The sequence below is a fragment of the Vanacampus margaritifer genome, chromosome 11 (genome assembly GCF_051991255.1).
Source record: "Vanacampus margaritifer isolate UIUO_Vmar chromosome 11, RoL_Vmar_1.0, whole genome shotgun sequence".
In the NCBI taxonomy this organism is placed as follows: Eukaryota; Metazoa; Chordata; class Actinopteri; order Syngnathiformes; family Syngnathidae; genus Vanacampus; species Vanacampus margaritifer.
In genome coordinates, this window is record NC_135442.1 from 20,141,455 (window position 1) to 20,168,306 (window position 26,852).

General features: G+C 37.8%; 2 protein-coding genes across 3 annotated transcripts in view; both read right to left on the reverse strand.

Moving 5' to 3' along the window:
- The window catches only part of fer1l6 (fer-1 like family member 6), a 34,281-nt gene extending 25,061 nt beyond the window's left edge, over positions 1-9,220 (reverse strand). The window contains exons 1-14 of the mRNA XM_077580659.1: positions 9,072-9,220; positions 7,992-8,077; positions 7,286-7,397; positions 6,666-6,720; positions 6,427-6,558; positions 5,230-5,292; positions 5,069-5,147; positions 3,228-3,384; positions 2,928-3,114; positions 2,048-2,149; positions 942-1,032; positions 746-860; positions 447-675; positions 249-357 (exon numbers count right to left, since the gene is read on the reverse strand). Of these exons, the coding sequence (XP_077436785.1) occupies positions 249-357; positions 447-675; positions 746-860; positions 942-1,032; positions 2,048-2,149; positions 2,928-3,114; positions 3,228-3,384; positions 5,069-5,147; positions 5,230-5,292; positions 6,427-6,558; positions 6,666-6,720; positions 7,286-7,397; positions 7,992-8,077; positions 9,072-9,118 (1,564 nt within the window). The 5' untranslated portion in view covers positions 9,119-9,220. The remainder of the gene's footprint in view (positions 1-248; positions 358-446; positions 676-745; positions 861-941; positions 1,033-2,047; positions 2,150-2,927; positions 3,115-3,227; positions 3,385-5,068; positions 5,148-5,229; positions 5,293-6,426; positions 6,559-6,665; positions 6,721-7,285; positions 7,398-7,991; positions 8,078-9,071) is intronic.
- Positions 9,221-10,206: 986 nt separating this feature from the next.
- On the reverse strand, positions 10,207-25,810 carry prkag3b (protein kinase, AMP-activated, gamma 3b non-catalytic subunit). Of its 2 annotated transcripts, none has more exons than XR_013295913.1 (13): positions 25,573-25,810; positions 22,350-22,413; positions 21,833-21,984; positions 21,654-21,735; positions 19,999-20,057; positions 19,807-19,852; positions 19,654-19,708; positions 19,454-19,580; positions 18,148-18,313; positions 17,965-18,002; positions 17,741-17,887; positions 15,440-15,999; positions 10,207-10,775 (listed from the first exon to the last, which is right to left on the reverse strand). XR_013295913.1 is itself a non-coding variant. In XM_077579871.1 (13 exons), the coding sequence occupies exons 1-13, from the start codon at positions 25,588-25,590 to the stop codon at positions 10,762-10,764; spliced, it is 1,062 nt and encodes a 353-aa protein (XP_077435997.1). In that variant the 5' UTR covers positions 25,591-25,810; the 3' UTR covers positions 10,207-10,761. The 2 variants fall into 2 exon arrangements, 1 of the variants encoding a protein (XP_077435997.1); XM_077579871.1 differs by having other exon boundaries at positions 15,906-15,999.
- Positions 25,811-26,852: the final 1,042 nt, after the last annotated feature.

Consider the following 26,852-nt stretch of genomic DNA (forward strand, 5'->3'; position numbering starts at 1 on the left):
CATAGCTACTCCACAGCAAGTCAAGTCAAGGCAAATCAGGTCCTGTCACGTCACGCTCGTTCCAGTCATAGCAACCAGTCTAGTCACGTCCTGCATTTGGGTCCGCCATCCTTTAGCCACTCACATCTACCATGACAATAGTAGTCTTGTTAACTTTGAGAACACCCCAGTGTCGTAGCAAAAATTACGTTTCTACTGCAATGGTATATGCAATAATATAGTGCGTATAAGAATATTGTTTCACCTACCCAGTGAGAACTCAAAAGTTATAGGCTTGTCTCCGATCTTTCGGTCAATCAGGGTGGCTTCAAACAATGCCCCGAAGAGCAGGAAGTTCTCTCTGTTGTCAGGATTTAACTAAAATATGACCACACATCCTTCATCATCTGCTAGCTCCTCTTGACAATACTTTATTTTAGACTTCATGTCAGGAATAAAGTTCTTACTGTAGGCGGACATTCCACAGGAAGAACCTCCGCAGCTGCTTTCCCTTTGTCGTCATCAGCTGCAGATGCCCCCCCGGCTACTCCTCCTCCTGCTGGGGTCTTACTGTCCTTCCCTCCAGCCTTTACCACCTTCGCATCCTTTATGGGCTTTACCATCCGGGCAAGTTTGGACTCTGGGCCCGTCCCCCCTGAGAGGATCTCCACCACCAGTTCTACAAAGACACGCCCTCTGGAGGAAGGAATTCATATACTTGGTTTGTGTTTCTTTATTCTCTTAATCACCAAAATTTTTGACAAACCGATAAGAGACCCCCTCTCCAATCCCCTCGTTGAGCTCGGCAGTGTCATCGCCCAGAGAGTTTCTGACGGAGCCATACAAGTTTATCCAGGCGGGACCAAAAGTTGGTAAAAAGCCTGTAGAAACATCAGGACCAAGGTTGTCTTTCAGCAAAAAAAGTTCCTACATCACTAATACGCTTACATCTGCTGCCTTACCTCTGTCGCCATCCTGCTCATTGGAGATACGCCTCAGGTCAAAGTAATGGGTTCCTATGGCAACGTCACTCACACTTCCTTCATCCCAAACCTATGATTAGAAGAAGATTACAGTGGACGCTAGGACCTTTTCGGACCTTTAACGGTTTGATTGTTCTTGAGCTGCAGAAGTGTCAGTTGACGCGACCGTTGAACTAAGTCTCTCAATCAACCGTTAAACTGAGTTGCCAAATCAATAGACAGAATTACTTAACTACTGAACTGATTTGCTCAACTCTCAAACGATCTGGCCTTAAACTTAGAATAGACAAATTGGCTTGCAATACTGTTGTTCAACTTTCGAACCATTCTTTCAGCCTATAACTTCTAACCATCAAACCATAGTCGTCCAACTAAGTTGCTTGACTATCAAACCAAGTGCCTACACCATGAAGCAAAGTTGCTAAATCGGGGAACCAATTTACTCAACCATCAAACAAATTTGCTGAACCCTCCAACAGAGTTGTTCAACCAACTGTCAAACCAGATGATCCATCCAACAGAATTACACTGTCAACTAACCCACTTGCTCATACGTCGAACAGAATTGGTCATCCACTGGGCCTACAATTTCAAACTGTTGAAACAAGTTTCCCAATAGTTAAACAAAGGTGTTCAACTGTTGATGCGTCCGGCCTAAAATTTTGACCCGTCTGGAGAGAATCAAAACTAACAGAATTTACTTAACAATCAAGCAAAGTGTCATGTTTCGGTTCTGTGGGGTTGGGGTTTTGTTTGATTTTGGGTGTTCTTTATTGTCTGGGTGTCCAGTATTTTGTTGTGTGTTTCTTGACACCAAGTTGCACAGCTGTCTAACCAAATTTCTCATCCATCAAACTGCATGGTTAAACTGTCAACACCAGTGGTTCAACCGTCCAACCGAGAGGTTGTACTGTTAAACCCAATCTCTGATCCGCTGATCAGAGTTGCTCTGTTGTCTAACTCAATAGGTCAAATATCAAAGAGGTGTTCATAGGCGAACTATCAAGTGGAGTTGCTCAATAGTTGAGCTGATTTAAAAACTCCAAAACATAGACAGGTAGATTGCAAGGCATAAACTTTCCAACCTGGATCTTCATCCTCTGGCACAGAGGCGGAAACATCTCTGTGAAGACGACCTGTTCATTCCATACTGGATCTGCGTTAGACTTCTTTGTGGAAGTGCGCCCCTTAAAGGAGAGAAAAAAAATATTATTTGTTTTGAATTATTTTTAAATTACTGATTATTAATAACTATTATATTAATATAATAATAACTATTGAATTATTATTTATTTATTATTATTATTTGTTTTGAATGATTGAGACATGGCATCTGTAGAGTAGAGGCCATGTCCATTTTTTTTTTATTTGTTGGTTTTAATTCATTTTTTGACCATGTTGATTATTATTATTATTATTATTATTATTATTATTATTATTATTAATTTTTTTAATGGTTGGTTTTAATTGAGTTTTTATCAAATTTAGTATTAGTTTGATTTTTTTTGTTAATATATTCAATTTCAATTCAATTTATTTCATTCATTTTTAACAGAAAAAAGACAATATAAAGCAATATTGAAATTCAAAGTGATGTAAAAGAAATGACAGAAAGACAGAAAGAAGTAAAACTTGTTTCCCCTGATCAACACAAAAAAAGGAAAAAAAACAACTTCTGGAGTATTTTTTGAGTGCAGGATAAAAAAAAAGACTACAATTCACGGACTGTTCCACCTTGTTCTGTAAAACGGTGAAATATAAAAAATATATATATTTAAAATAAACAACGAAAAATAAATTTTCACTATAATTATAGTTTTACTTTTCTTTATACGTAGTTTCAAGTTAGGTTTATTTTTTAAACCCTTCTTTTTATTTTATTTATTTGAATTGTAGTTATTTGGATTTTTTTCATTTTTGTTAACGATAATAACCTTGATCTGCACAGATTGCCATGGTACCCACCATTTGTTTGAAAAAGCTAACTACCACAAAAGGGTCTATGAGCGCTGTGTTGTCGCCTATGAAAGCCTTGGTGACGTTGGCCATGATGCTGGAGTTGTTGCGGGGAAGACCTTCCGCTTGATACACTCTCACTGAAAAACGAGCCCAGGGGCGTTCTGATGGGAAGCCTTCTGGTATCAAGAGGTTCCTGGGAAAAGTATTTTAAACATGAACAGCATGTCATCTGCATATAAAGCGATGCCTGAATTTTGCCTCAACAAAACAAACAATCAAAAGAAGTAATAAAACTTGTTTACTTACTTTTCTATATGCTCCTCTGCATCACTGGCTTTAATCCCAGGCTGCATGGCGTCACCTTTTGCCGAGACACTAATGTCACACTTGACGTAACCTTTGCACCCTGTGCTAATGTCACCAGGGTCCGTCAGCATTGCCCACTTGTTGATGAATTGGTGACCTCAAATAGAAAAATAAAACAGACACAAAGAAACACACACATTTCATTTTACACTGTGTGGAACAAAGTAACCAGACCTCGATCTTCCATTTTTGTTTCAAAGAGGTGCCGTACTTTTGTCCACATATTGTATAGTGGCAGGTACCTATGGAGTCAGGCCCTCCTGTGTGGTGTTAGCATGTTCATGGTTTTCTCTCATATTTCTAAATATGCTATAGAGGAGACCGGTGATAATAATACTACTTTTTGTTTGAGTATGTGCAACTCATTGGCTCTTTGTGCTAGAGATCTCACATTTTGATATGTGGTGCCCATATTTTTCTGCTATAAATGACGCACACATGGATTTATGCCTTAAAGAGGATAAGCATTTAAACTATTTAACTGTTGAACAGTTAACAAAACACTTAACAGTGTGTTTTCTTTTGGAAGTTTGTTTGTTTGGTTGGTTTTGTTTATTTGCCTAGGCATGATGTAAAAAGGAGACCAGAGTAATAGTATGTAAATGGATGTAAATTTTGGGTTTCTTACCTAAAAATGCCCCCCCCCCCCCCCACAAAAAAAAAACAAATGCTCCAGAACAGACAGTTTGCAACCCCGAAACATGAATCTTCACTAATAAGCTAAGCTGCAAGTGGGCATAGACTGTAAGTGATGATGTCACACCAGCTGATTTCTGATTGGTCACACTAAGAGTGTTACAACTATCCCTTTGTTGTTTGCTGGTCTCCCCTGTATAGGTTTTGCTTATAGGCGTGAATATGTACGGAATGTGAGTAGTTGTTTGTCAATATTTGGCCTGTGATTGACAGGTGACCAGTCCCAAGTGTAAGTTGCCTTCGCCCAAACTCAGCTGAGATAGGCTCCAGTTCACTCATGACCCAACTAGTAACAAAGGATATACATTATATAATGGATGGATGTCATGTACATGATCGATGATTGACTTCCATGCCAAGTAAAAGTCAGCCACACAGGTATGAGCGAAATTCCTCAGGGAAATGTTTTAGATCCATTCATTTTACAGTATATAAAGAAAAAAGAAGAATACTGTAGTAAAATAATAATTAGGGGAAAGGTATATACAGTAATTAAAATTAAAGAAAAGTAGCAACGTGAGCATTCGGCATTGCTCGGCATCGCTCGGCTTCGCTCGGCATCGCTCGGCTTCGCTCGGCTTCGCTCGGCTTCGCTCGGCTTCGCTCGGCTTCGCTCGGCTTCGCTCGGCTTCGCTCGGCTACCCGTTTTCAAGATACATTCGGCTTAGCTTGCTTTGCTTGGATGTTCAAACTCCGAGGCATTTTTTTACCCAGATTTTTTGGTTGAAGTCCGATTTGTACGAGTTCTGAGACGTTCAAACTCGGAGGTTCCACTGTATGTAATAATAATGCATCCCTTTATAATAACGGTTTCAAAAAATGAAGTCAGGATGACACAAAATTGTAATTTCTTTCCACAGGTAGCATTGTAATACTTGGCTGCGCGATATGGGTAGAATGATATACTGTATCACAACGGAGGGGAGTAAAGCTTATAATAATGAATTAAAAAATTAATTCATCAAATAATTGGGATAAAATCGGTTTTGGGCTAACAGTTCAGAATCTCGTCACAATATCTAATCCAGTTGTACTGATAATGTAACGTAAGAGGTGATAACATGAAACATTGCCATGACGTCCACCTGGTTGTTTGTAGACTGTCCACACATCCAGCTTAAAGGAGCCGATGCAGAAACTCCTCAGCATCTTGGAGTGTATCACCTTGCACATTGGAAGAGGAAACAACAATGAGGCGTTCAAGAATCTGACAAAATCATCTTTTACCTGATTCATTGCAATTTACCGTCAGCCTGATGACTTTATCGAAGAAGATCTCTTTGTAGGCAAAGAAGTCAAAGACAAAATACTGAAAGAAAAAAGGAGGGGCGACTTTAATCATTCACATACTCACACTTGATTGGAAGGCTCATTGTGTGAAGGCTGTGGTTTTCCCAAAATTTCACATTTTGCACCCCAAAAATTCAAATTCATTCCCAAAGAGACATTCAACAAACAGGTTTCACGTCATTCCAACACAAAATTAAAAATATTAGTTTAACAAAAAACGCTCACATTTCCCTATCCGTTCCCAATCAAGATAACAAGATAAATTAAGAATGTTGTCTTTCACCCTCTATTTTCTAATTTTTTTTACCAATTCAAACTGTTCCAGCTTTATATTGTTTAACTTATTGCTACCACAAAATCTAAAAGGTAAAATTTGACTACCCCCTATTTTCATTTTTTTTTTTAACTTATTAAAACCATTCCAACTTAAAACTATTTTATTTATTCCTACTACCATCCATCCATCCATTTTCTTAACCGCTTGTCCTCGCAAGGGTCGCGGGGGTGCTGGAGCCTATCCCAGCTGGCTTCGGGCAGTAGGCGGGGTAGACCCTGAACTGGTTGCCAGCCAATCGCAGGGCACACAGAGACAAGCAACCTTCCACACTCACAATCACACCTATGGACAACTTGGAGTGTTCAATTAACCTGCCATGTATGTCTTTGGAATGTGGGAGGAAACCGGAGTACCCGGAGAAAACTCATACAGGCACGGGGAGAACATGCAAACTCCACCCAGGATGACCGAAGCCCAGACTCAATCTCACATCCTCTGCACTGGGAGGCGGACGTGCTAACCACTACCATTTCTCTTAAATTTCAAAATATAAGCCCAAAATTACGATTTTTCTTTTTCTTTTTAATTTTAAACCATTCCAACTTTAAACTGTTCATGTTATCCCTAATTGAAAACCCACATATTAATCTACAATTTCCATGTATTTTAATCGAATTAAACCATTCCAACATGTTCAGCTCATTCCGGCTCATGGAATATCCTTCCACATCCTTCAATATACAGTAATTCCAAATCATTCCACATCTTTTCATTCAGCCTTTCAGTCTTCACATGCAATTTCTCCAAAAATTGTTTTCTTTATCTTTTATTAATATACAGTGTTATTTTGTCATTAAACTTTGTTTGTCCTCATACCTCATTGTAAAAGGGTGCGTTGGTTCCTTCTTTGACTGTTGTCTGTTTTTTCTCATCGCCAATCTCAATCACTACACTGGGGTCAATGTTCTCACCCACCAGCTGTTTGGCCTCCGTGATGTTAATAGCAATCTGAACACACAAAAATGCACGTAATACATTTCTAAATTAATGAATGCGCCAGCCCACGCACACACGCAGTATATTCAGTACATAAAAGTGTTGTGGGTTGTGTTTACCTGGAAGCTCTGTGGTTTCTCTTCACAGTCCTGAATGCGCGTGTTGAGTTTGGACCTGAACAAAGTCAGTGCATTAGAAGAACAAAGGGCAGGAATAGGAACATGGCACAAGTAGTAAAGCATGCCCTATGATGTGATGCTGCTGTGTAAAAAAATCAATAAATCAATATTTAAAATAATAATAATCTAAATCTATAGTACTATAGCAAAATAGCAAAATAGAAACACAGCAACATCAACATGTTTATTCTTATTCTTATTAAATGTTATTATTATTATTTTTTTAACAATATACAGTAAACATCCGTGTAGTCAGGGTCCAACAAAACAATAATCTCTTCCCCAATTTTTTTCCCACTAACCTGATTAGTGGTCCAAAAAAAGCCTTTAATTGAATGTTTTTAGAGAAAGAAATATTCAGTAAAATGATTGGTTTCCGTATACAATAAAACTATTGAACATTTGTTTTGATACATTTTCAGCAAGTACATGTAAATGATCACAGTTACTGTAAATCAGTGATCAAAATAAAACAAAAATAAATAAATAAATAAGCATAGACTGAAAAGAAAAGGGAAGTGATCACGACCCCTAAACTTTCAAAACATGCAAAAAAGTACCGTTTGGTGTTGGGTGCGATTCTGGTTCTGATGGCTGAGAATCCATGTTCATCCTTGTCGGTATTTTCTTCCAGCAACTGAGATGCTTCGGAAATGACCTCCCCTTCACTGTCTATTAAAAACAACAACAAAAGCAAAAACGTATGTATATAAAAAAATCATTCAACATGTGATTTTTTTTTTTTGGTGGGCAATGCAGAATGAAGGGTATCCCTTTTAAGTTTTTTTGTACAAGAGTGGAGTTTTGGTGATTATTTTGTTTGTCAAGTTCTTCTATTCAAGTATTTGAAATGATAAACAAATGCATTATTTGGGGAAATTTAAATGAACTTAACACATGCATATTGTTTTATTTTGCTGTTCTTTATTTATTTTGCTCATGAGATTTTCATGACAATGTTTACCTGTTTTTTTTTATAGTAAAGTTCTGCAATATAAATCATTTACATTTTCCCAAACAATGTAGAGGTATTTGTTTATCATTTCTGGTCACAAATTTTTTAGCAATACCTACTCGATAAAATTATTCAGTTCTGTCTTTGTGCATGTGAAGAACATGTAAGGAAAATTGAGTGTTGTAACTAAACAAACAGTGGTCTGTCATTATCGTGTGACTGTTTGACAAAGGTTAGTCTTCTCTCTCTCACACACAAAGTGATTAATGTCAGCACAGTTTTATTTGCATTTACTGTGTGTGAGGACTTACCCAGAGCCGCCTTGTTTGCCAGGACCAAGTCTGAGTGGGCCTTCTTCTTCTTCTTCCCTTTCAGGCCGAACATCAGCTTCGCCTTTCTTCTCACGGCCGAAGACAACAAATGCTTCTTATAAACATGTGCGTACACATGCACAATCTAATACAAACGCGGTATCTGAAATGCTACCTTCCAAAGACACAATCATACCATCTTAAGAAAGACCATTTAATTAATGTCTCTGTGTGTCAATTAAAAGAGAGGTCTGAAGTGTAAAGAACATTTTTGATCACTCTTAGATTGGATCTAGAGCTTTAGATTTCATTTATAGCAGATAATTGGAGGATATTTGAAGATCCCATGTCTTTTTTTTTTCCTATCTAAGAAACTTGGGGCGCTACTTAGTGGACCGCAAGGTTTTCTGTTCTTTTTCCTATGGTTGGTAGTTGTCATTTTTCATGTTTCTCGGACGGGTAGTGACTTTGAAGACGAATTCCTTATTATTATTATTATTATTATTATTATTATTATTATTTTGACATATTTGGCCAATAAATCTGATTCTGATAGCTTGTTTGGGCACTCACAGTTTAATTCTCACTTCCAGAAGCAAGTTTAGAAAAATAGGCTAATCATGGACCATTGAATTTTAATTTCCTATCCGAAGAAAAGGCAAAGTATGATGTTTACATTTTAAATTGTAGAAAACAAGAACTTTTTTCTGTCTCTAAGATTGTCAACTTGTCACTATAAAGGATTGGCACATGAGAAATACATAAAATCTGATTCTATCCATTTCACAAAAAAAAAAAATTGAATTAAAAAGAAGATATTAGAATTGCACAAATGCACGCACATCTACCAAATAGCTTTGGATTTTGGTGGGTAACAATAAAGCAAGTTTCCCTCAAACCCTTTCACTAAATGATGCAGGCATTCATTGACAAAATAATAATAAAAAAAAAAAAACATTTTAGATGAGGTTTATAATCCAAATAGGCCTTGGTGGATGTCTTGGCTTTTCTGTTTCATTCCGTTCTATTAATACAAACTATTAGAACAAACATGCACAAAAAAACAAAAAACCTGCTCACCGCCGTTGTGTTGCAGGACTCTCTGTAGTGTCCATCGTGTTGTACATTAAACTAAATAATGTTTATGTAATTCATTTCTTTTAGGCACCACTGACTCAACACAAAAATACACAAAACTCGTTCTAGTGCAAACTGATTAAGACGGCTCCTCTCAATGCAAACAATTAACAGAGATCCTTCCAACTTCTTCTTCAAATCAATGACTGTCATACTGCTCTTTTATATTTACATGAAGTGGTCAAACCTCCTCCTCATGCTAAACAAAACATTTACTGCTGTTAAATTGTGATTTTAACTCATGGACCTGCCCACATTTTTAGGCGACTCGCATGCATCTCATGCACACAATAAATAGCTTTATAATTGTATATATTGACACACAAATAGCCATTTGAATCCATAACACAACATTAATATGCCCACTTTGCTAATGAATTAGCCAGACTCTTACCTGAATGCAGGATCCATGGTGGAGGTGGCATCTGGTGGGTGTCTGCAGTCAACATCAGCAGATGGATGGCGTCTTGATCATGTGGCTGACTCGATGTCAAAAGTTACATCACAACGAGACATTTACCAACAAACGAAAGTCTGGCTGAGTGACTGGTTCTCATGTTTGTCCAAAAGAAGGAGCCAATTCATTCCCAGAACTCCTTGATTAAGAGTGACAATGTCTATTCTCTATTTGGATTGCTTATTCTGTAACATGATTTTATTTTTAATACTTGTTAATTAATTGAATAAATATATCACAGGTGTAATTGTTTGTAGAATAGCATCAGTATTTGTGATTATGTTGCAATTCTGTGACACTAAATGACACTGTTATCCTTTTGAGGCCTTAAAAAAAATATTCCACTTGAATACCAATGCAGGGAACGACATGTGGGTGTAACCATGGGACCAGGATGTAAGAAAGTGTCAGAGTTAACAAACCCTCCTCTTGTAAACAAAACTGTCAGCCTTGCGCACGCTCATATCCACCATCTGCCATAATAAGGCAAATATAAGATTAGACCTTTTCTTTATTGTTAAATGAATGAACAGAGCAAATTGAACATTAGTGGTGGACTAGTTGAAGGCTCCTGAGAGTCCACAAGGGGGCTTGAAATATGCATTTTGTTTTTGAATATATATATATATATATATATATATATATATATATATATATATACAGTATGAAAAGCACCAGCTAATTATAAGAACAAAGTTGGTATATCTACTGTACTAATTAATACATTTAAAAAAATGAAGACACTGCAGGTGGAAAAGAAAAACACAGATGTGGCATTTTCTCGGGCTATTTTCACAACAATGAACAAATATTCACTTGTAAGGTCTGAGGCATCAGTACAAGAATTTAAATGAAAAACAAATGAAGATTTCACGTAAGACTTCCAATATTTCTTAAGATCATTCTTAATACTGGAGGAAATGCTAAATGCAAAAGTACAAAACACAAACATAACATGACAATTTCCAGAGTTACAATCAGTTTCCTCCAAAGTCCACTTTTAATCAAATAAAATGTCTCAAAAAAAGAAGAGTTGATTGAAGACCTATACTTTTGTTTCTTCACATTGATTCTCTTTTTTGTTTCTTGGTGAATTTTTACTTTGGTTTGGTTGGTCCCGCTTGTTCAGAACCACGCTTCTCAGTCATCTCATTTCCCTCTCTCTTGAAAACACCATCACTCAATAAAATCTGAAAAATAAAAACAAGAAAACCGATGAAAAGTCGTTCTGCAATAGCAAGGTACAAGTCGCCAAGATTTGCACTAAAACAATGCGCTTGATGGCCAGCGTGCTTCTACTTGCAGCAGCAGAGTCCATAATGTGGCCCTGAGTGACAGACAATACATGGAGATGCATTTTTTCATAAAAGGCTGAACAAAGTTGCACAGTAAATTCTGTAGAATAAATTTGACTCTATTTAGAGTAAATTTGACTATTTAGAGTGGGACCCAATAGACTCAGTTTTAGAGTAGGCTAAGATTTACACTTGGAAGAGAGTAAAATAAAGAATTGAAGAAGAAAAAAGTTACTCAAGGGTTGAGGAACGAACTCACGACCTTCAGTTTGGGAGACTGCCACACTACCACCTCTTACTGTTTGCTTTATCTTTAAGAGACCAAAAACTAAGTCTTTGGTTTCCTCCTAAACTTGCCAACAAGATGAATTCTCACGGTATTTGTGAGTTCACAAACTCCGATGAATACATCTTGTATCGCTCCTGCTTATACGTTTGCAACCAACGTCGGACCAACCAGGCGTTGTTTAGGGTGGGACAAAACCAAGAAGCGCCGATGACGAGAAGGAAACAATCAAGCCTAACATGGACGAATGGACGCTGCAATTAATTCTGTTCTCGCAAAATTATTCACAGTTTCCTTTTTGAATGTTGAACAGAGAGAAGCGCTTTGTGCATTTTTATCCGGTAAAGATGTTCATGCTTTTTTTGTTGTTGCTAAGACGACATTTTCATCTGGTGCCTTGATTGGTCAAAACAAACGTGCAAAGACGCCTCATTGTCCAATCACCTGGAAGTATTGTACAGCAAGTCCCTCCTTTCCCGAATGGATCTGCTGAGTAATGTCCCAGATTGACAATGTGAAGTGAATCGCAATTAGCAATCTGGCTTGTGAGGTTAAAAGATTCCAGATGACACGAGCGATATACTAACAGAAAGCAGGAGCTGCGTGGCTCATGGAGTAGATCGGCTGTCTCCCAAGCTGAAGGTCGTGAGTTCGTTCCGCAACTCATGAGGGACTTTTATTTAACACCCCCCCCCCATTCTTTATTTTACTCACTTCCAAATGTAAATAAAACTGAGTCTATTTGGTCCCACTCGAATTCGAGTCAAATTTATTCTACAAAATTGACCATGACCACCATAACTCAATTTACTCACACATAAAATCAGTTTGATTTTCGCAGGTCAGTGCTGGCGTCTACTCCTTTCGAGTGTTTTCATTCAATAAATGACTTAAAGTGCATGGGAAACTTGTGATTTTTTGGGAGTTTGTTTGACATGTTTTTCTTGTGCCTCTTTTCATGTCCCGTCTTGCTCATGAAGTTTTTTGTTTTTGTTTGCTTGTGTCAATCAGCTCAAGCTATCTCAAGCCACTTGTGTCTTCGTCAGTTTGTTTTAGTGTGTTGCTGTCCTCATCGGTCAGGTTTCCCTGATCATGCCTGGTTTCTGATTGTGGCCATTACCCGTATTTGTCGAATCTTCATTTTTGGACTTTGTTAAAATAATCAATCAATCAATTTGTTAATTAATTAATCCCATGTGCTTTTTTTTTTTAATCCTCTTTGAGACACCTGGAGCCTCTTTGGAACAACACGTGAAAGTCAAATCTCTTAACCTTTATCCTACCTTCCTTCCCTAACCTTTATTGGATCACGTCACTGGGTCGAGAAATGAAAAGATGCTTCCTTTTCGAACATAGAAAAGGACAGCACGCTTTCACACAAATTCAACTCCACTTTTCCTAACTGACGGCATCGTGCGACGGCGAGTAATGCTGACATCAGTCTCTCGCTTGCAGACTTAATCTGCAAAATATTTATGTGAAGGAAAAAAAATATACAAATACTAATTGTTGTTTTTGCAAAGGATCTATGATAATGTTTTTCAGTGATTTTGGAATTGTACACGCTCAAATAAATAATGAAATGTTTTTTTTCTCCTGCTCTGTGTGGAACCACATCTTCCCTTTTCCTTTGAACGTGTATCTCTTGGTTTCAATGATTTTGTGACCAAAACGAAAATGTTATCACTATTTTTATAAAAATTTTTTTTTTTTACAATTATTTTTAAAGTCTTGAGCGTAGTCTGTCAACTAAGTCAGTGCCCTGTTGTTTTAAATCTTGCTGCCGTAACGGACTGTGGGCAATATCCAAAAAGTTGGTCAGAAGTAACCTTTGCTAAAGGTGAATTCAAATCCTCTAAGTACTTCTGGATCAACTTGCTCGCTCGGACAGGATGGGAAAGGAAATTTCCTTAGGCAAACATGGGAATCCAAAGAGGCCTCTGCTCTCCTTATCTCTCCGCACAATCACCACCAAAACCCCGGGGTGGAGCTACGTGGTAGCCAGGTCACTCTCTGGCCACACCAAGGGAAACATTTTGATACTCTGATTTTTATGGCACTTTCACATGAATGCAGTATTCTAAGACCCCTTACAACTCTGCCACAAGTACAGTAACTTATATTAAGTGCATACAGAAAGAATACATACACAATTGATCTGATTGCAAACTCTAACAACATTTAATTCTTAACATATCATTAATTAGAATCCCTACTTTTACACCACAGCAAGCAACTATCATGGCTGAGAAGTCACCGTTTATTATATACCATCCACAGTCAACCTTGGTCAACACATTCACAATACGAACTGGAACAAACGAAAGTAAAAAAAGCAACATTTAGAATTGTGAAGTATTAAGACATTTTTTAAATTTTAGATTTGATTTGAATGAATGAGCCATTGATCTCAGTATGTAAAAAGGCATCGGCCATCAATGACAAGTGATCACTCTGATTGGCTGTTTGCTAGCAAAGAAAATGGCATTATCTGGTAAATTAAGCTCAGCAAAACGTTGCTTGCATGTTCATGAGTGTGATGGGCATTGTTCTGAATAGGTGTGAATTTTACTTCATGCAACCATGACTGCGGATGCTAGGGCTGTTCTATTATGGAAAAAATAATAATCACGATTATTTTGGCAATAATTGAAATCATGATTATTCAAATGATTAATTATTTTTTGGTACAAAGCAAGAAAATGTTTAAGCATGTAAAAATATTAAGACTAATTTAAAAAAATAGAAACACTATAATTATGTAATTCCTTTTGGACCAAACATAATTTATAATAATATACATTTATTTATGTTGGCAAAGACTTGAAGTTGGAGTTGCAGCTTGTGCACTGGGCAATAAGATGATCAATTATTTTTTGGTACAAAACGAGAAAATGTTTACACATTTAAAAATATTAGGACCAATTAAAAAAATAGAAACACTATAATTATGTAAGTGCCTTTTGGACCAAATATAATTTATAACAATATATAATTATAATAATAAATATTTATTTATTTATGTTGGCAAAAACTTGAAGTTGGAGTGCAGCATTTGCAATGTGCAGTAGGAACCTCATTTATTTTTTGGCACAGAAGAAGAAAATGTTTAAATGTCAAAAACAAATAAAAAATATTAAGACAAATAAAATTCTTTTAAACACTATAATTATGCAAGTTCTTTTTTAATGAAACTAAATTTATTAAATTAGTTATTTTAAAAAAAGGTGCAAATGTATACATTTAAACAACAAAAAAAATTGTATTAATAAACTTTTTTTTTTTACGATTATGCTGATTTTGTAATTGTGGAGTGTAATAATTGAAATTGCATTTGAATTTTGATTAACTCATTTGCTCCCCAAAAAGTATAAATATGTTCTATTTTAAATGTTAGTATCCCAAAGACGTATTTATACCTTTTTTATGTTTGTTTGTTTTAATGCTAGAGCAGGGGTGCTTAAGTTCAGTCCTCGAGAGCCTCTATCCAGCCTGTTTTCCATGTTTCTCTCCACTAACACACCTGATTCATTATCAGGATCGTTATCAAGCTTCTGCAAAGCTTGCTGATTAGCTGTGCTGCAGGAGGGAAACATGGAAAACAGGCTGGATAGGGGCTCTCGAGGACCGAACTTGAGCACCCCTGTGCTAGAGCATACAGAAGGCTTTGATGCAGCCTCTCAACTGCAGAGAACAGCTGAAGAAATTGTAATTATTACAAAAAACGGCCAGCAGGTGGCAGCAGAGTATGAGAGATCAACCAGGGCCATGTTGCAAAAAGCTCATTACCCACAGTCTAAAACAGATTTGTGAATAATGATGAAACTTAGCTATATTGCTAATTGCTGCAAAACAGATAGAAATATACTTATTTTTTCCTGATCAAAGAAGAGACTCTAATCTTTCTTTTGGTAGGTTCCATGTTTTTATAGCAATAGAACACAATATTCTGTGAGCTTTGCAAAATCACTCAAAAGCCAGTAAAACAGCCGGGAGTTAAGGGAGTTGCTTCAGTGAAAATGGCTGGAAGTGAATGAGGTAATTGCACAGCCCTAGTGGATGGTTATGCCAAAGAATCATGCATGCACTCATGCACGGCCACCCCTCACTGAGGAGTTGTATCACCCTGGCCACCACCCGGCCAAAACCCTCAAATGTCTGCTAAGTCAAAAAAAAATTGCAACACAAAAAAAAATAAACACAAACAAGAGACAGCTCGTAACTTGAAAAACTCGAACAAGCTTATAGCATTGGCTTGCTCGTGGCTTCATACCTGCAAGGTGAGGGGCTGAGGAGCTGCTAACATTTTCTGCTGGAGTCATAAAGGTGTTTGCAAGAGCTGCAGAATGGGGATTCTTTTGCAGAATGTAGAGGACTGATTGCCTCCCTTTTTTTTAAGCCAAAGGTGCACACAGTGCTGATGTACACAGGCAGCCCAGAGTCAAGTAGCATCAAGGTAGAGTAGCAGGCTGGATGTAGGTTGAAGCAAACTGGAGTCACTGGTTTAGATGTATTTGTAGATCAATTCAACATTTTCTTGACTTTGGAGATGCTAATATTTGGGAATGGAAAAAGCGGTCGGAATATAAGCCACTGGGGAAGATGACGCATGGACCACGAGAAGCCAGTCATGGCCTTTGTGGATGAGGAGTGGGCCAGCCACACATCCAGGGTGGGACTGAGAGAGAAAGCAAGGCACACGTATAGAGGTGGTGGTTAGGTGTACAATGCGTCAATACCTGCCGGGCTGAGGACCAGGGCCTGGAGGAGGTCAGACAGTGAGACGATTCCTCTCACCACATCCTTGGCGTCAACCAACACCAAACGATGTACCTGAGAGCAAAGTCGCAACACAAGTTAATACCGCATTAGTACTTGATAGTGAACAACTGTTTGTCAGGACTGTATAGCTTCTATATATTGGCTACTTTGCCAGGAGCCAGCAGAGGATGAAATTTCCTACTATTTAACCGAAAGCATTGATTATAAATTAAAAGGATTTCAAATCAGCAACTATGTAGTATATGCAGATTAGCAATTGTTTATTTAGTGGCGTATAGCTAAATAATAAATAAATAAATAAATAATAAATTGTTTTGAAAGTATTAGACATAATAGGAGTCAGTTGGCTGCGAGAAAAGGGGGTGTATGATTTTGCATGCCCTACCTTTCAGTTATTTGTAAAAAGAAAAAATAGAGCTTCAAATATCAAAAACATTTTGATCCATTTAATGATTGTTGGTGTTGATTCTTCACACATTTTTTTTTTTTTTTTAAAAGGTCAAAAATTTCAAGGGGGGCTAATACTTTTGCAAGGCACTGTATATATCAAAGATCGTAATTTAAAATTTAAATGAGCAAATTAGTTCTAGGCTTTGTGATTAATCAATCACATCACATTTTAATCAAATACAAATATTTGACACAAAGCTTTTATTTTTCAATGAGCCTGATTTTGCATGATAACAGATGCATAACTTGAACATAAATAAAAGTCAAATATGTTTTTTTTTTCGCATCCAGCATCAAAAAGCAAACAATCTTGCTGAGCCAGTACAACAATATTCTATTTTGAGATGACATTTAAAAAAAAAAAAGAAGAAAAAATAAAAAAGCTCAGGGGTCATATGAGTAGCTTGCAGGACAGTTTTAAAAATGACCTCACCAGTGATGAGACATTGAGATTTCCTTGGAACGTTGTAGAACTTAGTGATCATTAGAAAATCTAAACAGTTGCAGAGATTTATACAACTGGGAATATATTACCGGTCGTTGTTGTGCCCCTTTTGACTTTGAGTTAAAATGTAACATATTGACTTTTATTTTTATTTTTAACCAGTTTAAATTACTTTTTATATAAATTGTGATGTACGTATGTTAATGTATGATTAACATGATCTGCGTCTTCCCGTAGATGAATAACACTATTTATTATAAGGTATAATTGAAGGTAATTTGAAGAAATGTATTATTAAATGATATGTGTATCAAACTGGCAGCCGTTCACATCCATCAGTAAGAAGTAGCTCTGTTTCAAAAAGGTCGGTGACCCCAGCTCCAACTCATACGTTAAAGGTGACTTTTTGTCAGAAAATATTGTCTTTTTAACGCTATTCTACATCACTACGCACTGAATGCGTTGCAATGTAAACAACAATGGCGGCGTGCCTCCAAATTAAGTTTCTACAAAATGTATTAAACTGGAAATTATTTTTGAAAAAATATCTCATATTTATCTTAGTAGCAACCAAATAAATAATATGGATCAAACTTGTCATTACAGTCGGGGTTCCTTCTAATGTTCGTGTCACTGTGTTTTGTCTTTATGTGGCCTATCCTGTGTTTGGCCTGTGACTTGAACAGTGTACTGTAACCCAAAGTCATCTGGGATATAGAAAATGGATGGATGCCTCCTTTAAAACAATGAACTCAACTCATAATGGCTGTCATGACTGAAGAGTCCCATTCGCGCTCAACTCAATTTCTTTCAAAAAAGTCCTTCCATTTTTCTTTTCATAAATGAGCAGTCGCAGCAATGTAGTCGCAGGAAAGTATAAGAAAATAACTCTGTTACCTCAGCCTTAGCGATACGGTCAATGATGGTGTCTAAGGTTTCATGAGGGTAACATTTGAGGACTCCTTCCACACAGCAGGCTCTGCAGGCAAGAGCCTCTGTCATGGTCATGTCCAAGTTGTTGTAGTTTTTCTGGGCTGCAAGATTCTTCACATACAGACCAAAGCAAAATTTGAATTGGAGGGTTAAGTTATAATGTTGCAGTATGAACTTGTGAAACTTACAATGACATCAAATCTGGAGTATAGTGCCACCACTTTACCTGAGAAAGAAGTAGGGGGGAAAAAAACATTAACACCAGAAAAGCACGGTTATAGATGACCACATTGTATCCCACCAGATATCCTTTGCAGATCTCATGTTATGACTGATTCTGATGCTATGGACCTTGCGTGAAAGAGAACTACCTTGCTCATTGACCACAGGCAGAGCAGACACTCGTCGCTCCACAAAGATGCTCAGAGCGTCGAAGACAGACGCCGATTCCTGCACTGTTGCAATCTGCTTAAAGGTACCGATAGCCAGCTGACCAATCTGTTTTTGCAGGAACCATGGCTTTGGGATCAAAGAACCCTGGAGGGGGAAACATATTAAATTAAAAATAAATAAAGCTTTGCTTTGAACAGTAAAAATCTGTAGGTAATTGACACTACCCAAAAAATGTTTATAGTTACCTACAGATGGCACAAGATGGTGGCCAAGCACTACTTTCCGATTAAACAGAGCACGGGCCTGAGTAAATGAAGCTCCTTCCCTCATGTACACAACATAAAGGGTGTCCCATAAATGTTTTTCCGTTTTGTTTCAGGTAGGCTATCATTTGGACATTAACAGAGGTGGCAAATCCAAGTCCAGAAAGTAAAAACCATGCCAAAGTTTGGCTTTAGCCCCAGCTAGCTAGCACAAGGGGCTAATGCCAAACCGTGGCAGGGTGTTTACTTTGTGGACTTGGATTTGCCACCTCTGGACATTAACCCTATAAAGCCAAACGTATCATGCCTTCTATTTCATGAGTATAATATCCCCCCCACCCCATCAAAACCCTGACGTATATAAACTGACACATATGCATTGCATGGAAATTCCATTAGAGGGCAGTATCACCAAGCTGATGGCTTTTCCCTGCAAGATAGCCACAATTGAGAAAGGAGAGACACCTATACTTATTAATAGTTTCAGATTTTTGGAAATACTAATATGTTTGATATGTCTGTTTATTATTATTATGATTATATTTTGGACAGTTATAAATATACAAATTCATGACCGGTTGTATCAAATATGACACAAATCAAAAGTCATGTGGAAGTAGATTTCCAACAAAAAAAAAAGTTTGTTTGTTCAAAAGGACCAATAAATACTTTCTATAAATGCTTACAAACAATCAGAATTTTCTCTCATATATTTCATGGTTCAGAGTCAAAATGTTTTGTAAACACAACATCATTATTTCTTGCTCCATTGATATACTGACAAAAAATTGCGAGGCCCAAGATGTCAAATGTCTCTCCAGATGATACATGAAAGTAAATTTCAAAACACTGATGTGTGTTATGATTTTTGGGAAATCTTTTAGGTTCTTTATGCCAAGATGCCACAAGATGGCGCCAAAGCAATACTGTTACATTAGACAAGGTTTTAGCCTGAGCACAAAAATCTGAATAGTGAATCACAAACATGTGGGTAACACTATACAGTGATTGTTTTGCTTACAAATATGTGGAGGAACTTGAGGATGCGTTTGTGTGTCAGGATATGTAGGACATTCCCTGACGCAGGGTCGATGACGGGAAGTCGGTGTATCTTATTCTTTAATAGTGAGTAGATGGCATCAAACAAACTAAAGGGAGGATAAAATGGTATTTAAACAAATGTCAAACAACTTTAAGTTTAAAAAAAAGGGAGATGCTGACCTGGCCTCGGGGGTGATGCTGATGAGCCTGTTGCTAGAGTACTGCAGATAGATCTCTGGGGGAAGCAAGTTCAGAGCATAAGCGAACATGAAATCCGATAACAAGTACTGCTTTCGGTGCGCTATTATTACATGCTGTGTCATGTATACGTGCCTCGCCACGTCTCTATCTTGTGCTCCTCCAACTCGTAGATCTGAACCTGTAGTCAACACAAATATCCATCAACTGGCTCGGTCAATGGCTCACTGCTCTGTAGAACATGGGTGCCAACAGGCAAAGGCATGCCAAAATATAAACAGCCCTAAATATGTATTTAATACAAAAAGAAAACGTCAGTTGGCTCACCAGAGGAGACTTGTAATAACGATGGAGAATGTTGATGAAGTCTGTGATGGTCAGCATTCCTGCATGCAAACATAAGCTCTAAATGATAAGTTTGGAATTATGGCGCACATGATGGAGGCTCTTTTATTCTAAGGCATTCAGATGTTGTTGCGAAAGGATGCAAGGGTTCCTTGGTTTAAGGCGTTTTTAACATACGATTTCTCGAGGTTACAAACACAGAGATTAACTAATTTGCTCCCAAAAACGTATAAAAACATTCTATTTTAAATATTGCCATGGTCCCAAAAATTTATTTATACGTTTATTTATTTATTTTTTTATGTTTTTTTTTTTATGCTAGAGCATACAGAAGGCTTTGATGCAGCCTCTGACCTGAAAAGGTCACTTAAAGCAATGGTAGTTATTACAAAAAACAGCCAGCAGGTCGCAGCGAAGTATAAGAGATCAGCCAGGGCCATGTTGCAACAAGCTCTTTTTGTCCAGTGTTTTCACCAGGAATGTGAATATTGATGAAACTTAGCTATATTCTAATTCTAATTGCTGCACAACAGAAACAGATAAAAGAGAAGACGCTAATCTTTCTTTTGGTAGATTCCATGCTTTCATAGCAATAGAACACAATTTTCTGTGGGCCTTGCAAATCAGTCAAAATCCCAGAAAACAGCCGGGAGCAAAGGGGGTTGCTTCAGTGAAAATGGCTGCGATTGAATGAGTTAGAGGGTCCATATATCATGCAAAATCTACTTTTGGGGGCTTTTAGCAATGTTAAAATGCTAACTATTAATCAGAAACACCCCCACAGTAGTGTTTTCCGCCATTCAGCGATCTGAGCATGCCTGAAAGCCGGCGCTAGGCCAGCAGTCATCGTTCAGCCACATAAATTGGAGAGAGTGGTCATCAAACAGCTGACGGCCTACAAGTGTTTTTATATAACTATTTATTAGCAATTATGATTTCAGAATTTCTCATCCATCCATCATCTACCGCTTATACGGGGTCGGGTCGCAGGGGCAGCAGCTTTAGCAGGGAAGCCCAGACTTCCCTCTTCCCAGCCCACCAGCTCCATAATGATTCAAAATGTAAAAAAGATTAGCTCAGATTGGATCGCTGTTCTCCATAATTTGAATTAGAAAACAGATTTCTTCCGATTGGCAGTGGTCAATATGTTAGTATGTTTTGGCAACCATGTCCTTTCAATGTCTTGCCGCCATTGAATTTCAGCGGGCCTTTGGTGGAATTGTGGCCAGCAGTGCAACAACTCAGTCCCCTAGAAATGTTTTTTTTCTTCTTCTTTTTTTTTTTTTTTAAACTCAAGTCCACATCCATGGTGGCACCTCGTGGCCGCCCAGCGAGCACTCTGAGGCGGATTGACTGGTTCAGCAAATGTACAGATTTTTTTTTTTCAATCCATCTCTTTGGTGATGCCAGAACATTTCTCCAAGAGCGCTAGGGATCATCAAGATGTTTTTTTTGTAGGCAAATGGAGAGAGGAGTAACATCTTAATTGAAGGCCAGAGATTATTTGGGATTTCAACCCACTGAAATAAATACAAAAAGAGCTGAACTGAGTCAGCAGTGAGTGGGAAACTTGCAAACCGGTAAGGGAGGCAGAAAAAGATCTCAGAAATACATTTTTTTTTAAAAGTGCGGCTCACCTACAAAACATTTGAGCTTATTGTCCCACAGAGGTGCTGCTCTTACGCCGTTTGCCACCAGAGCAAAAAAAGCCTTCTTCACCTTCACACAAACGCACAAAACACAAACCTGGTAGTTAATTCTCCACCCACAATCAATGAAGGTAAAAATACATTAGACCAGGATGCTGTTGCGCTACCTGCAGTGCGATGTCAAAGATGACTAGCTTAGAGCTTGTAGGAATGGCATCATAGCAGCTGTGGTTCTTCATGAAGTTCATGTAAATGAAGGCATCTCGCTCTGGGCCAGCAGGGGGCGGCGCAGGATCCATCCATGTAGGTGAACAACTGCCTGTCCAAACAGTAGCACACATGCTTAATGAACCATTTCACGCTTAATAAATAAGTAAATAAATAGCGACAGGATACCTCTGGGTGGCAGAAAAGTTTGACTACCACTGATCTGAAGTGCACAAAAAAAACCTCCCCTACAAAATTTGTCAGGGAAAACAGGAGTTTTTTTCCCCCCCTCAAGTGAATGCAATACGCTTTAGTAATAAACAAGGCCTAATTTAAGCTATTTTCTATATTGTTTTTGCATTGGCCAACTGACCTAAAAGGGGTTGTCTCTTGTCTTTTGCCACCCAGTAGTAGGTGTGACATCATGGCTAAAACGGCCATGACTAATCATTAACGTGTAGTCAACATCTTCACTACCTATGTTCGCCATTAAGACATCATCCGCCTTGTCTTCTTCCAGCTCCATCTCAAATAACGGCACCTGGAAAGGAAGCATGTTAGAAAAAAACGTCTACTGACATCAAATAAAAGAAAAAGCTGTAGTTTTAGTTACTGTATCTCATTACAAGCAATATTACAGGAGTAAATAGAACAGAACAGACAACAGTAAGATACAGCTTTATCAATAGTTAAATGAATACATCGGACAATTTTTTGGGGAATACATTTGTGATACGGTTGTAGTATTATCAGTTTGTGTGCACTCTGCTTTAGAGGACAGTTTTCTAAAGACCTGTCACCATAAACATCAATTAATGAGCATAAACGCTTCACAATGGGTGTGAGTTCTCCAGAATCATATTCCCGTCACATTTCAATCAAGTGATTAAAAAGCAGTCTCATGTTTAACTGTCTCTGGCGTGGTATCAAATGCTGACTGACACCCTCCCATATTGTGTATTCTCAGGGCTTGACACAACGGGGGCCAACCGGGGTGAAACGGCACACCTGGCCGATGATCAGATTTATTGATGTGAGAACATTTATCTGAGATTGATACTTTTCTGCTATATAAGCATAATCGAGTAATGACGATCCCTTAAGAAAGAGGAGCGCACACTTTTATCACACTTTCCCACCTGTTAAGGCACTCAATCACATTCATCTACTGATGGCGCACCATCAGGAGCAAGTGGGGGTTCAGTATCTTGCTCAAGATGGTCACAAGTGCCAGGGATCGAACCCACACTTTCTGGTTTGGAAGACGACCACTCTACCACTGAGCCATGCCACCCCAGCATGCTGAAGATTCTGCCTCAACTTTAGGAGATTTTGACAATTATAAATTGGAAGTGAAGTTCTCGAGTAGATTGATATGGCAACTATGAACTCGTTATAGTACAATGGAGGCACAGGATGGTGAAAAAGACTTCTAGTCAATTATAACAGTCTTCTCCTAGTTCTAGTCAGACACTTGAACACCACCTGAAGAGTAGACCATTCACCTCCTAAAACAACCAAAAATCTGTCTGGAGCAGCAAAACATTTGAACATTGTGATGAACGAAAAAGTGTTAGTCTAATGTACTGAGGGCCCAACAGCTAATTAGAGCTGCACCATAACAGAATAATATGCAAAAACTTTTAGATTCATTTTCCTCTACCTATTGTCTTCCATTTTGGGATTTTGTTGTTGCTGTAATTTTTCATACTTTCTGTTCACTTTCTCGCATTTTGGGCAATTTTATGGACATATGGTAATTGTCTGCCTCCATATTTTCTGCCTTTTTTTTTTATTTTAAATATGAATTTCTGACATTTTTGGTAATTTTGTGGCATTTGATGATAATTTTTCGGAATTTCTTCTTTTGTTTTGGGACATTTTATGGTTACTTTTTGAACGTTTTCTTTTGTGCCGTTTGTATTCAATCCAATTTTCTGCTTTTCTTTTTTGGACATATTTAGGTAGTTTCAATTATTCATTTTTTATTTAATCATTAATTAATTAAAATAATATTTAATCCAAAAAATAAATATGTAAAAAATAATATTAATTTCTACTAGGGGTGTCAAAATTAGTGTGTTAATTTTGATTAAAGGATCTCTGTGCAGTTTGTCATGTTTTTACACCTCTGGCCCAAAGTGTAACTGCAGCATCTGTGTCAGGCTCATTCATGGTGCGCGTGCGAGTACGTGCACGATCTTAAAGCGACAGCCACAGTTGACAAACAAAGACATGACTTCAAATGAGGTAGGAAAAACTTCGCCTCTCCCCAAAAAAACTGCATAGTTTGCAGGCTCCGCACACTCTACTATAAAGGGAAGATAAAAGCTGATAAGTGCAGTCAGAGTAAAACAGTCAGGGCTCTTCGTACTCATCTGAGCATTGGTGGAGCATGCATGATGTAGAAAAAGCTTTAACATTACCTGTTTGAACGCCATTCATTTTTTTAACATGCGATTAATGTCTGCTCCTTACTTGGAAAGCCTGTACTGGGGTAATTCCAGTCGCAACGCAGCAGACACTTCTTAAAAATACGTTTAAAAAATGTGCAGAATTTCACAAGTAATTTCATGTTAAAGATTAGATAGCTCCTAATGTGAAAAGAAAATATATGTATATATATATCTTATTCTTAATATGAAAAGAAAAATAAACTGAGCTGTCACGTCTTACAAATTCAATTATGCCATCTAGTAGCAGAAAAATTACCTAAACATAAATCAATATCGCACTCATTTTTTAAAAGTACAGTACATCTTTTTAATTTTAACTCAGTTTTATGAATTATTAAATTACTGTATCAACGACAAAAGGATACAGCCATATTTCTATTAGTTTAACATTTTTTTCTCCACTTTTATGTTAACAAGAGTATAAATACTTAGATAAATAAATTAAATAAATATTTTATTGTACATTTAGAACAGATATAAAATTTGAGATTAATCATGATTTAACTATTGAAGTCATGGGATTAATTATGATGGCACATTTTAATCGCCTAACACCCCTAATTTCTACTAAAACATTTTTTTTTTTTTTTAGATCCACAGGGAGGCTCAGGAGAGGGACTAAAGAGTCACATGTGGCTCCGGAGCCGCAGGTTGCAGATCCCTGTCCTAGTCATAGTGCCGGCATCCTGTTGAGAGTTCCTGATTTATACATCAGACATCTTAAGCGATTTTTTTATATTTTTACTTTTACAATTTTTTTAACTATAACAAGCATGGACAGTTTGTTGGTTTAGGTCAATGATTCCCAAACAGTTGGGCATTACCCCTTACGGTCTCTTCGGGGCCATTCCGGAATCATTTCATCATTCAGCTGTTTGTTAATTTTGTGCAATGTCATAGTCTCATGTCTCAACACGCTCGGAGTTGACGTGACAGCAAAAACGTGGTGCAGTAAATAAAGGCTTGCGTTTGTGTAGCACAAGTCTAATCATTTTATTGGGTCATCTAAAACAAACACTGTTTGATCTCTATAGTAAGCCAAATGGAAGCTTTAAGCTTCTAGACCCTCAGGAATTAGTAGGTTAACCTGGATACAGAAGACTGCGAAATGAAAAGCTTTGTTGTTTCACATAATCATGCCAAGTCATCTATAACAAGACATTGCATCATACTCAACTGATTGGCATGTAAGGAAAATTTTTTCTCACAAAATAGCAAAAACTGACTGATGACAGGAGTCCTACCTCTGCAAGAGGCTCCATGATTGGGGAAGTGGTGGCACAGAGTCCGCTGGCATCAGAACCAAGAGATAAATATCCTTTGTTCCATTGGCCGACAACTGGAGGCTTCTGTCCCCATGTTGACGATGAGGACGGGATGTGGTGAAGAAGTCGAGCAGGTCAGCACGATTTGAGTCTGGGAAAAGCTGAGGTCTAAATCTGGACCGAGTGGTGAGAGGCCTGTGGCATTCACTGAGAGAGAGCCAGAGAGGAAGGGGCGAGGTGAGGTGGGTGAAAACATGCAATAGCCAAGAGTCAGAATGGGAGAGAGGTCCGCTAGCTAAAAAAAAAAAAAACTTCAGGGTGTACACATTAGGAGCACTTACAAATTCGGATGTGATCCAAGACAGAAGCTGTCAAGTTTGTCTTTGAAGGGATTATGTTAGAGTGAACTCTTTCACTGTAACACTATTCTGTCAGCTGCTTGCAAAAGCGAGACCGGCTGAAGAATCCAAGAAACTCCTCAGTGTAAGTGCAGAAACATGAACAACACATCCTTACAACCTTTAATATTTCATTCCAATTCAAAAGGTAGAGTTCAAGGCAGTAGATGAGCAATTAGGGTTAAGGTTGGGGTCGCCGGTCCATCTAGAAGTGTAAAACCTGATCTAAGCTAAGTGCTAAACTATTTTCTCATTTTGAACTAGATGCCTGTAGCACCCCCCCCCCCCAAAAAAAAAGCCGGAATGCAACAACAAAACACTGGTAAAGTTGAGGACTGCTAAAAACTAAAACAAAAAAAACCCTCACACATTTGCAACATTTCACAGGTGAACAGGTTACAAGTGTCATGATTGGGTGTAAAAGGGGTGGTTCACAAACAAGGATGAGGCAAGGTTCACCATTTTGTGAACGAACAGTCCAATAATTTAAGAAAGTTTCTCAAAGTTCCATTGTAAGGAGTGGATTGAGAGAAATCTCTGCATATAACAGTGTTTCCCACAACCATGATAATACTTGGGCGGGCCATCCAAGTAAACTGGCCACCACCCAAGTAGTTTTCAAGAAAATGTATTTAAAATATATATTTTTAAAAAACATGCCGTGACCAGATATACCGCATGTAACGTTAGTTCGCTGTCACTTTGTGGATCACAAGGCTAGAGGAGATGTAGTAACAGGATTGAGACACCACCCCTATTCATTTATTTGGTCATTTATTTATTTTTAATTTTAGTTGTTTTGGTCCTCCATAGAGGAAAAGCACGATTCGGGTTGTTCTGAGCACAATATTCATCTATGAC

Excerpts from the sequence above, each read along its gene's own strand:
- prkag3b (XM_077579871.1), bottom strand. Across the intron at positions 18,314-19,453 it reads TCAAGTTCCTCCACATATTT|GGTTCTTTGATCCCAAAGCC; the intron begins GTAAGCAAAACA and ends TTCCCCCTCCAG. Across the intron at positions 17,888-17,964 it reads ACTCCAGATTTGATGTCATT|AATCTTGCAGCCCAGAAAAA; the intron begins GTAAGTTTCACA and ends CTGTATGTGAAG.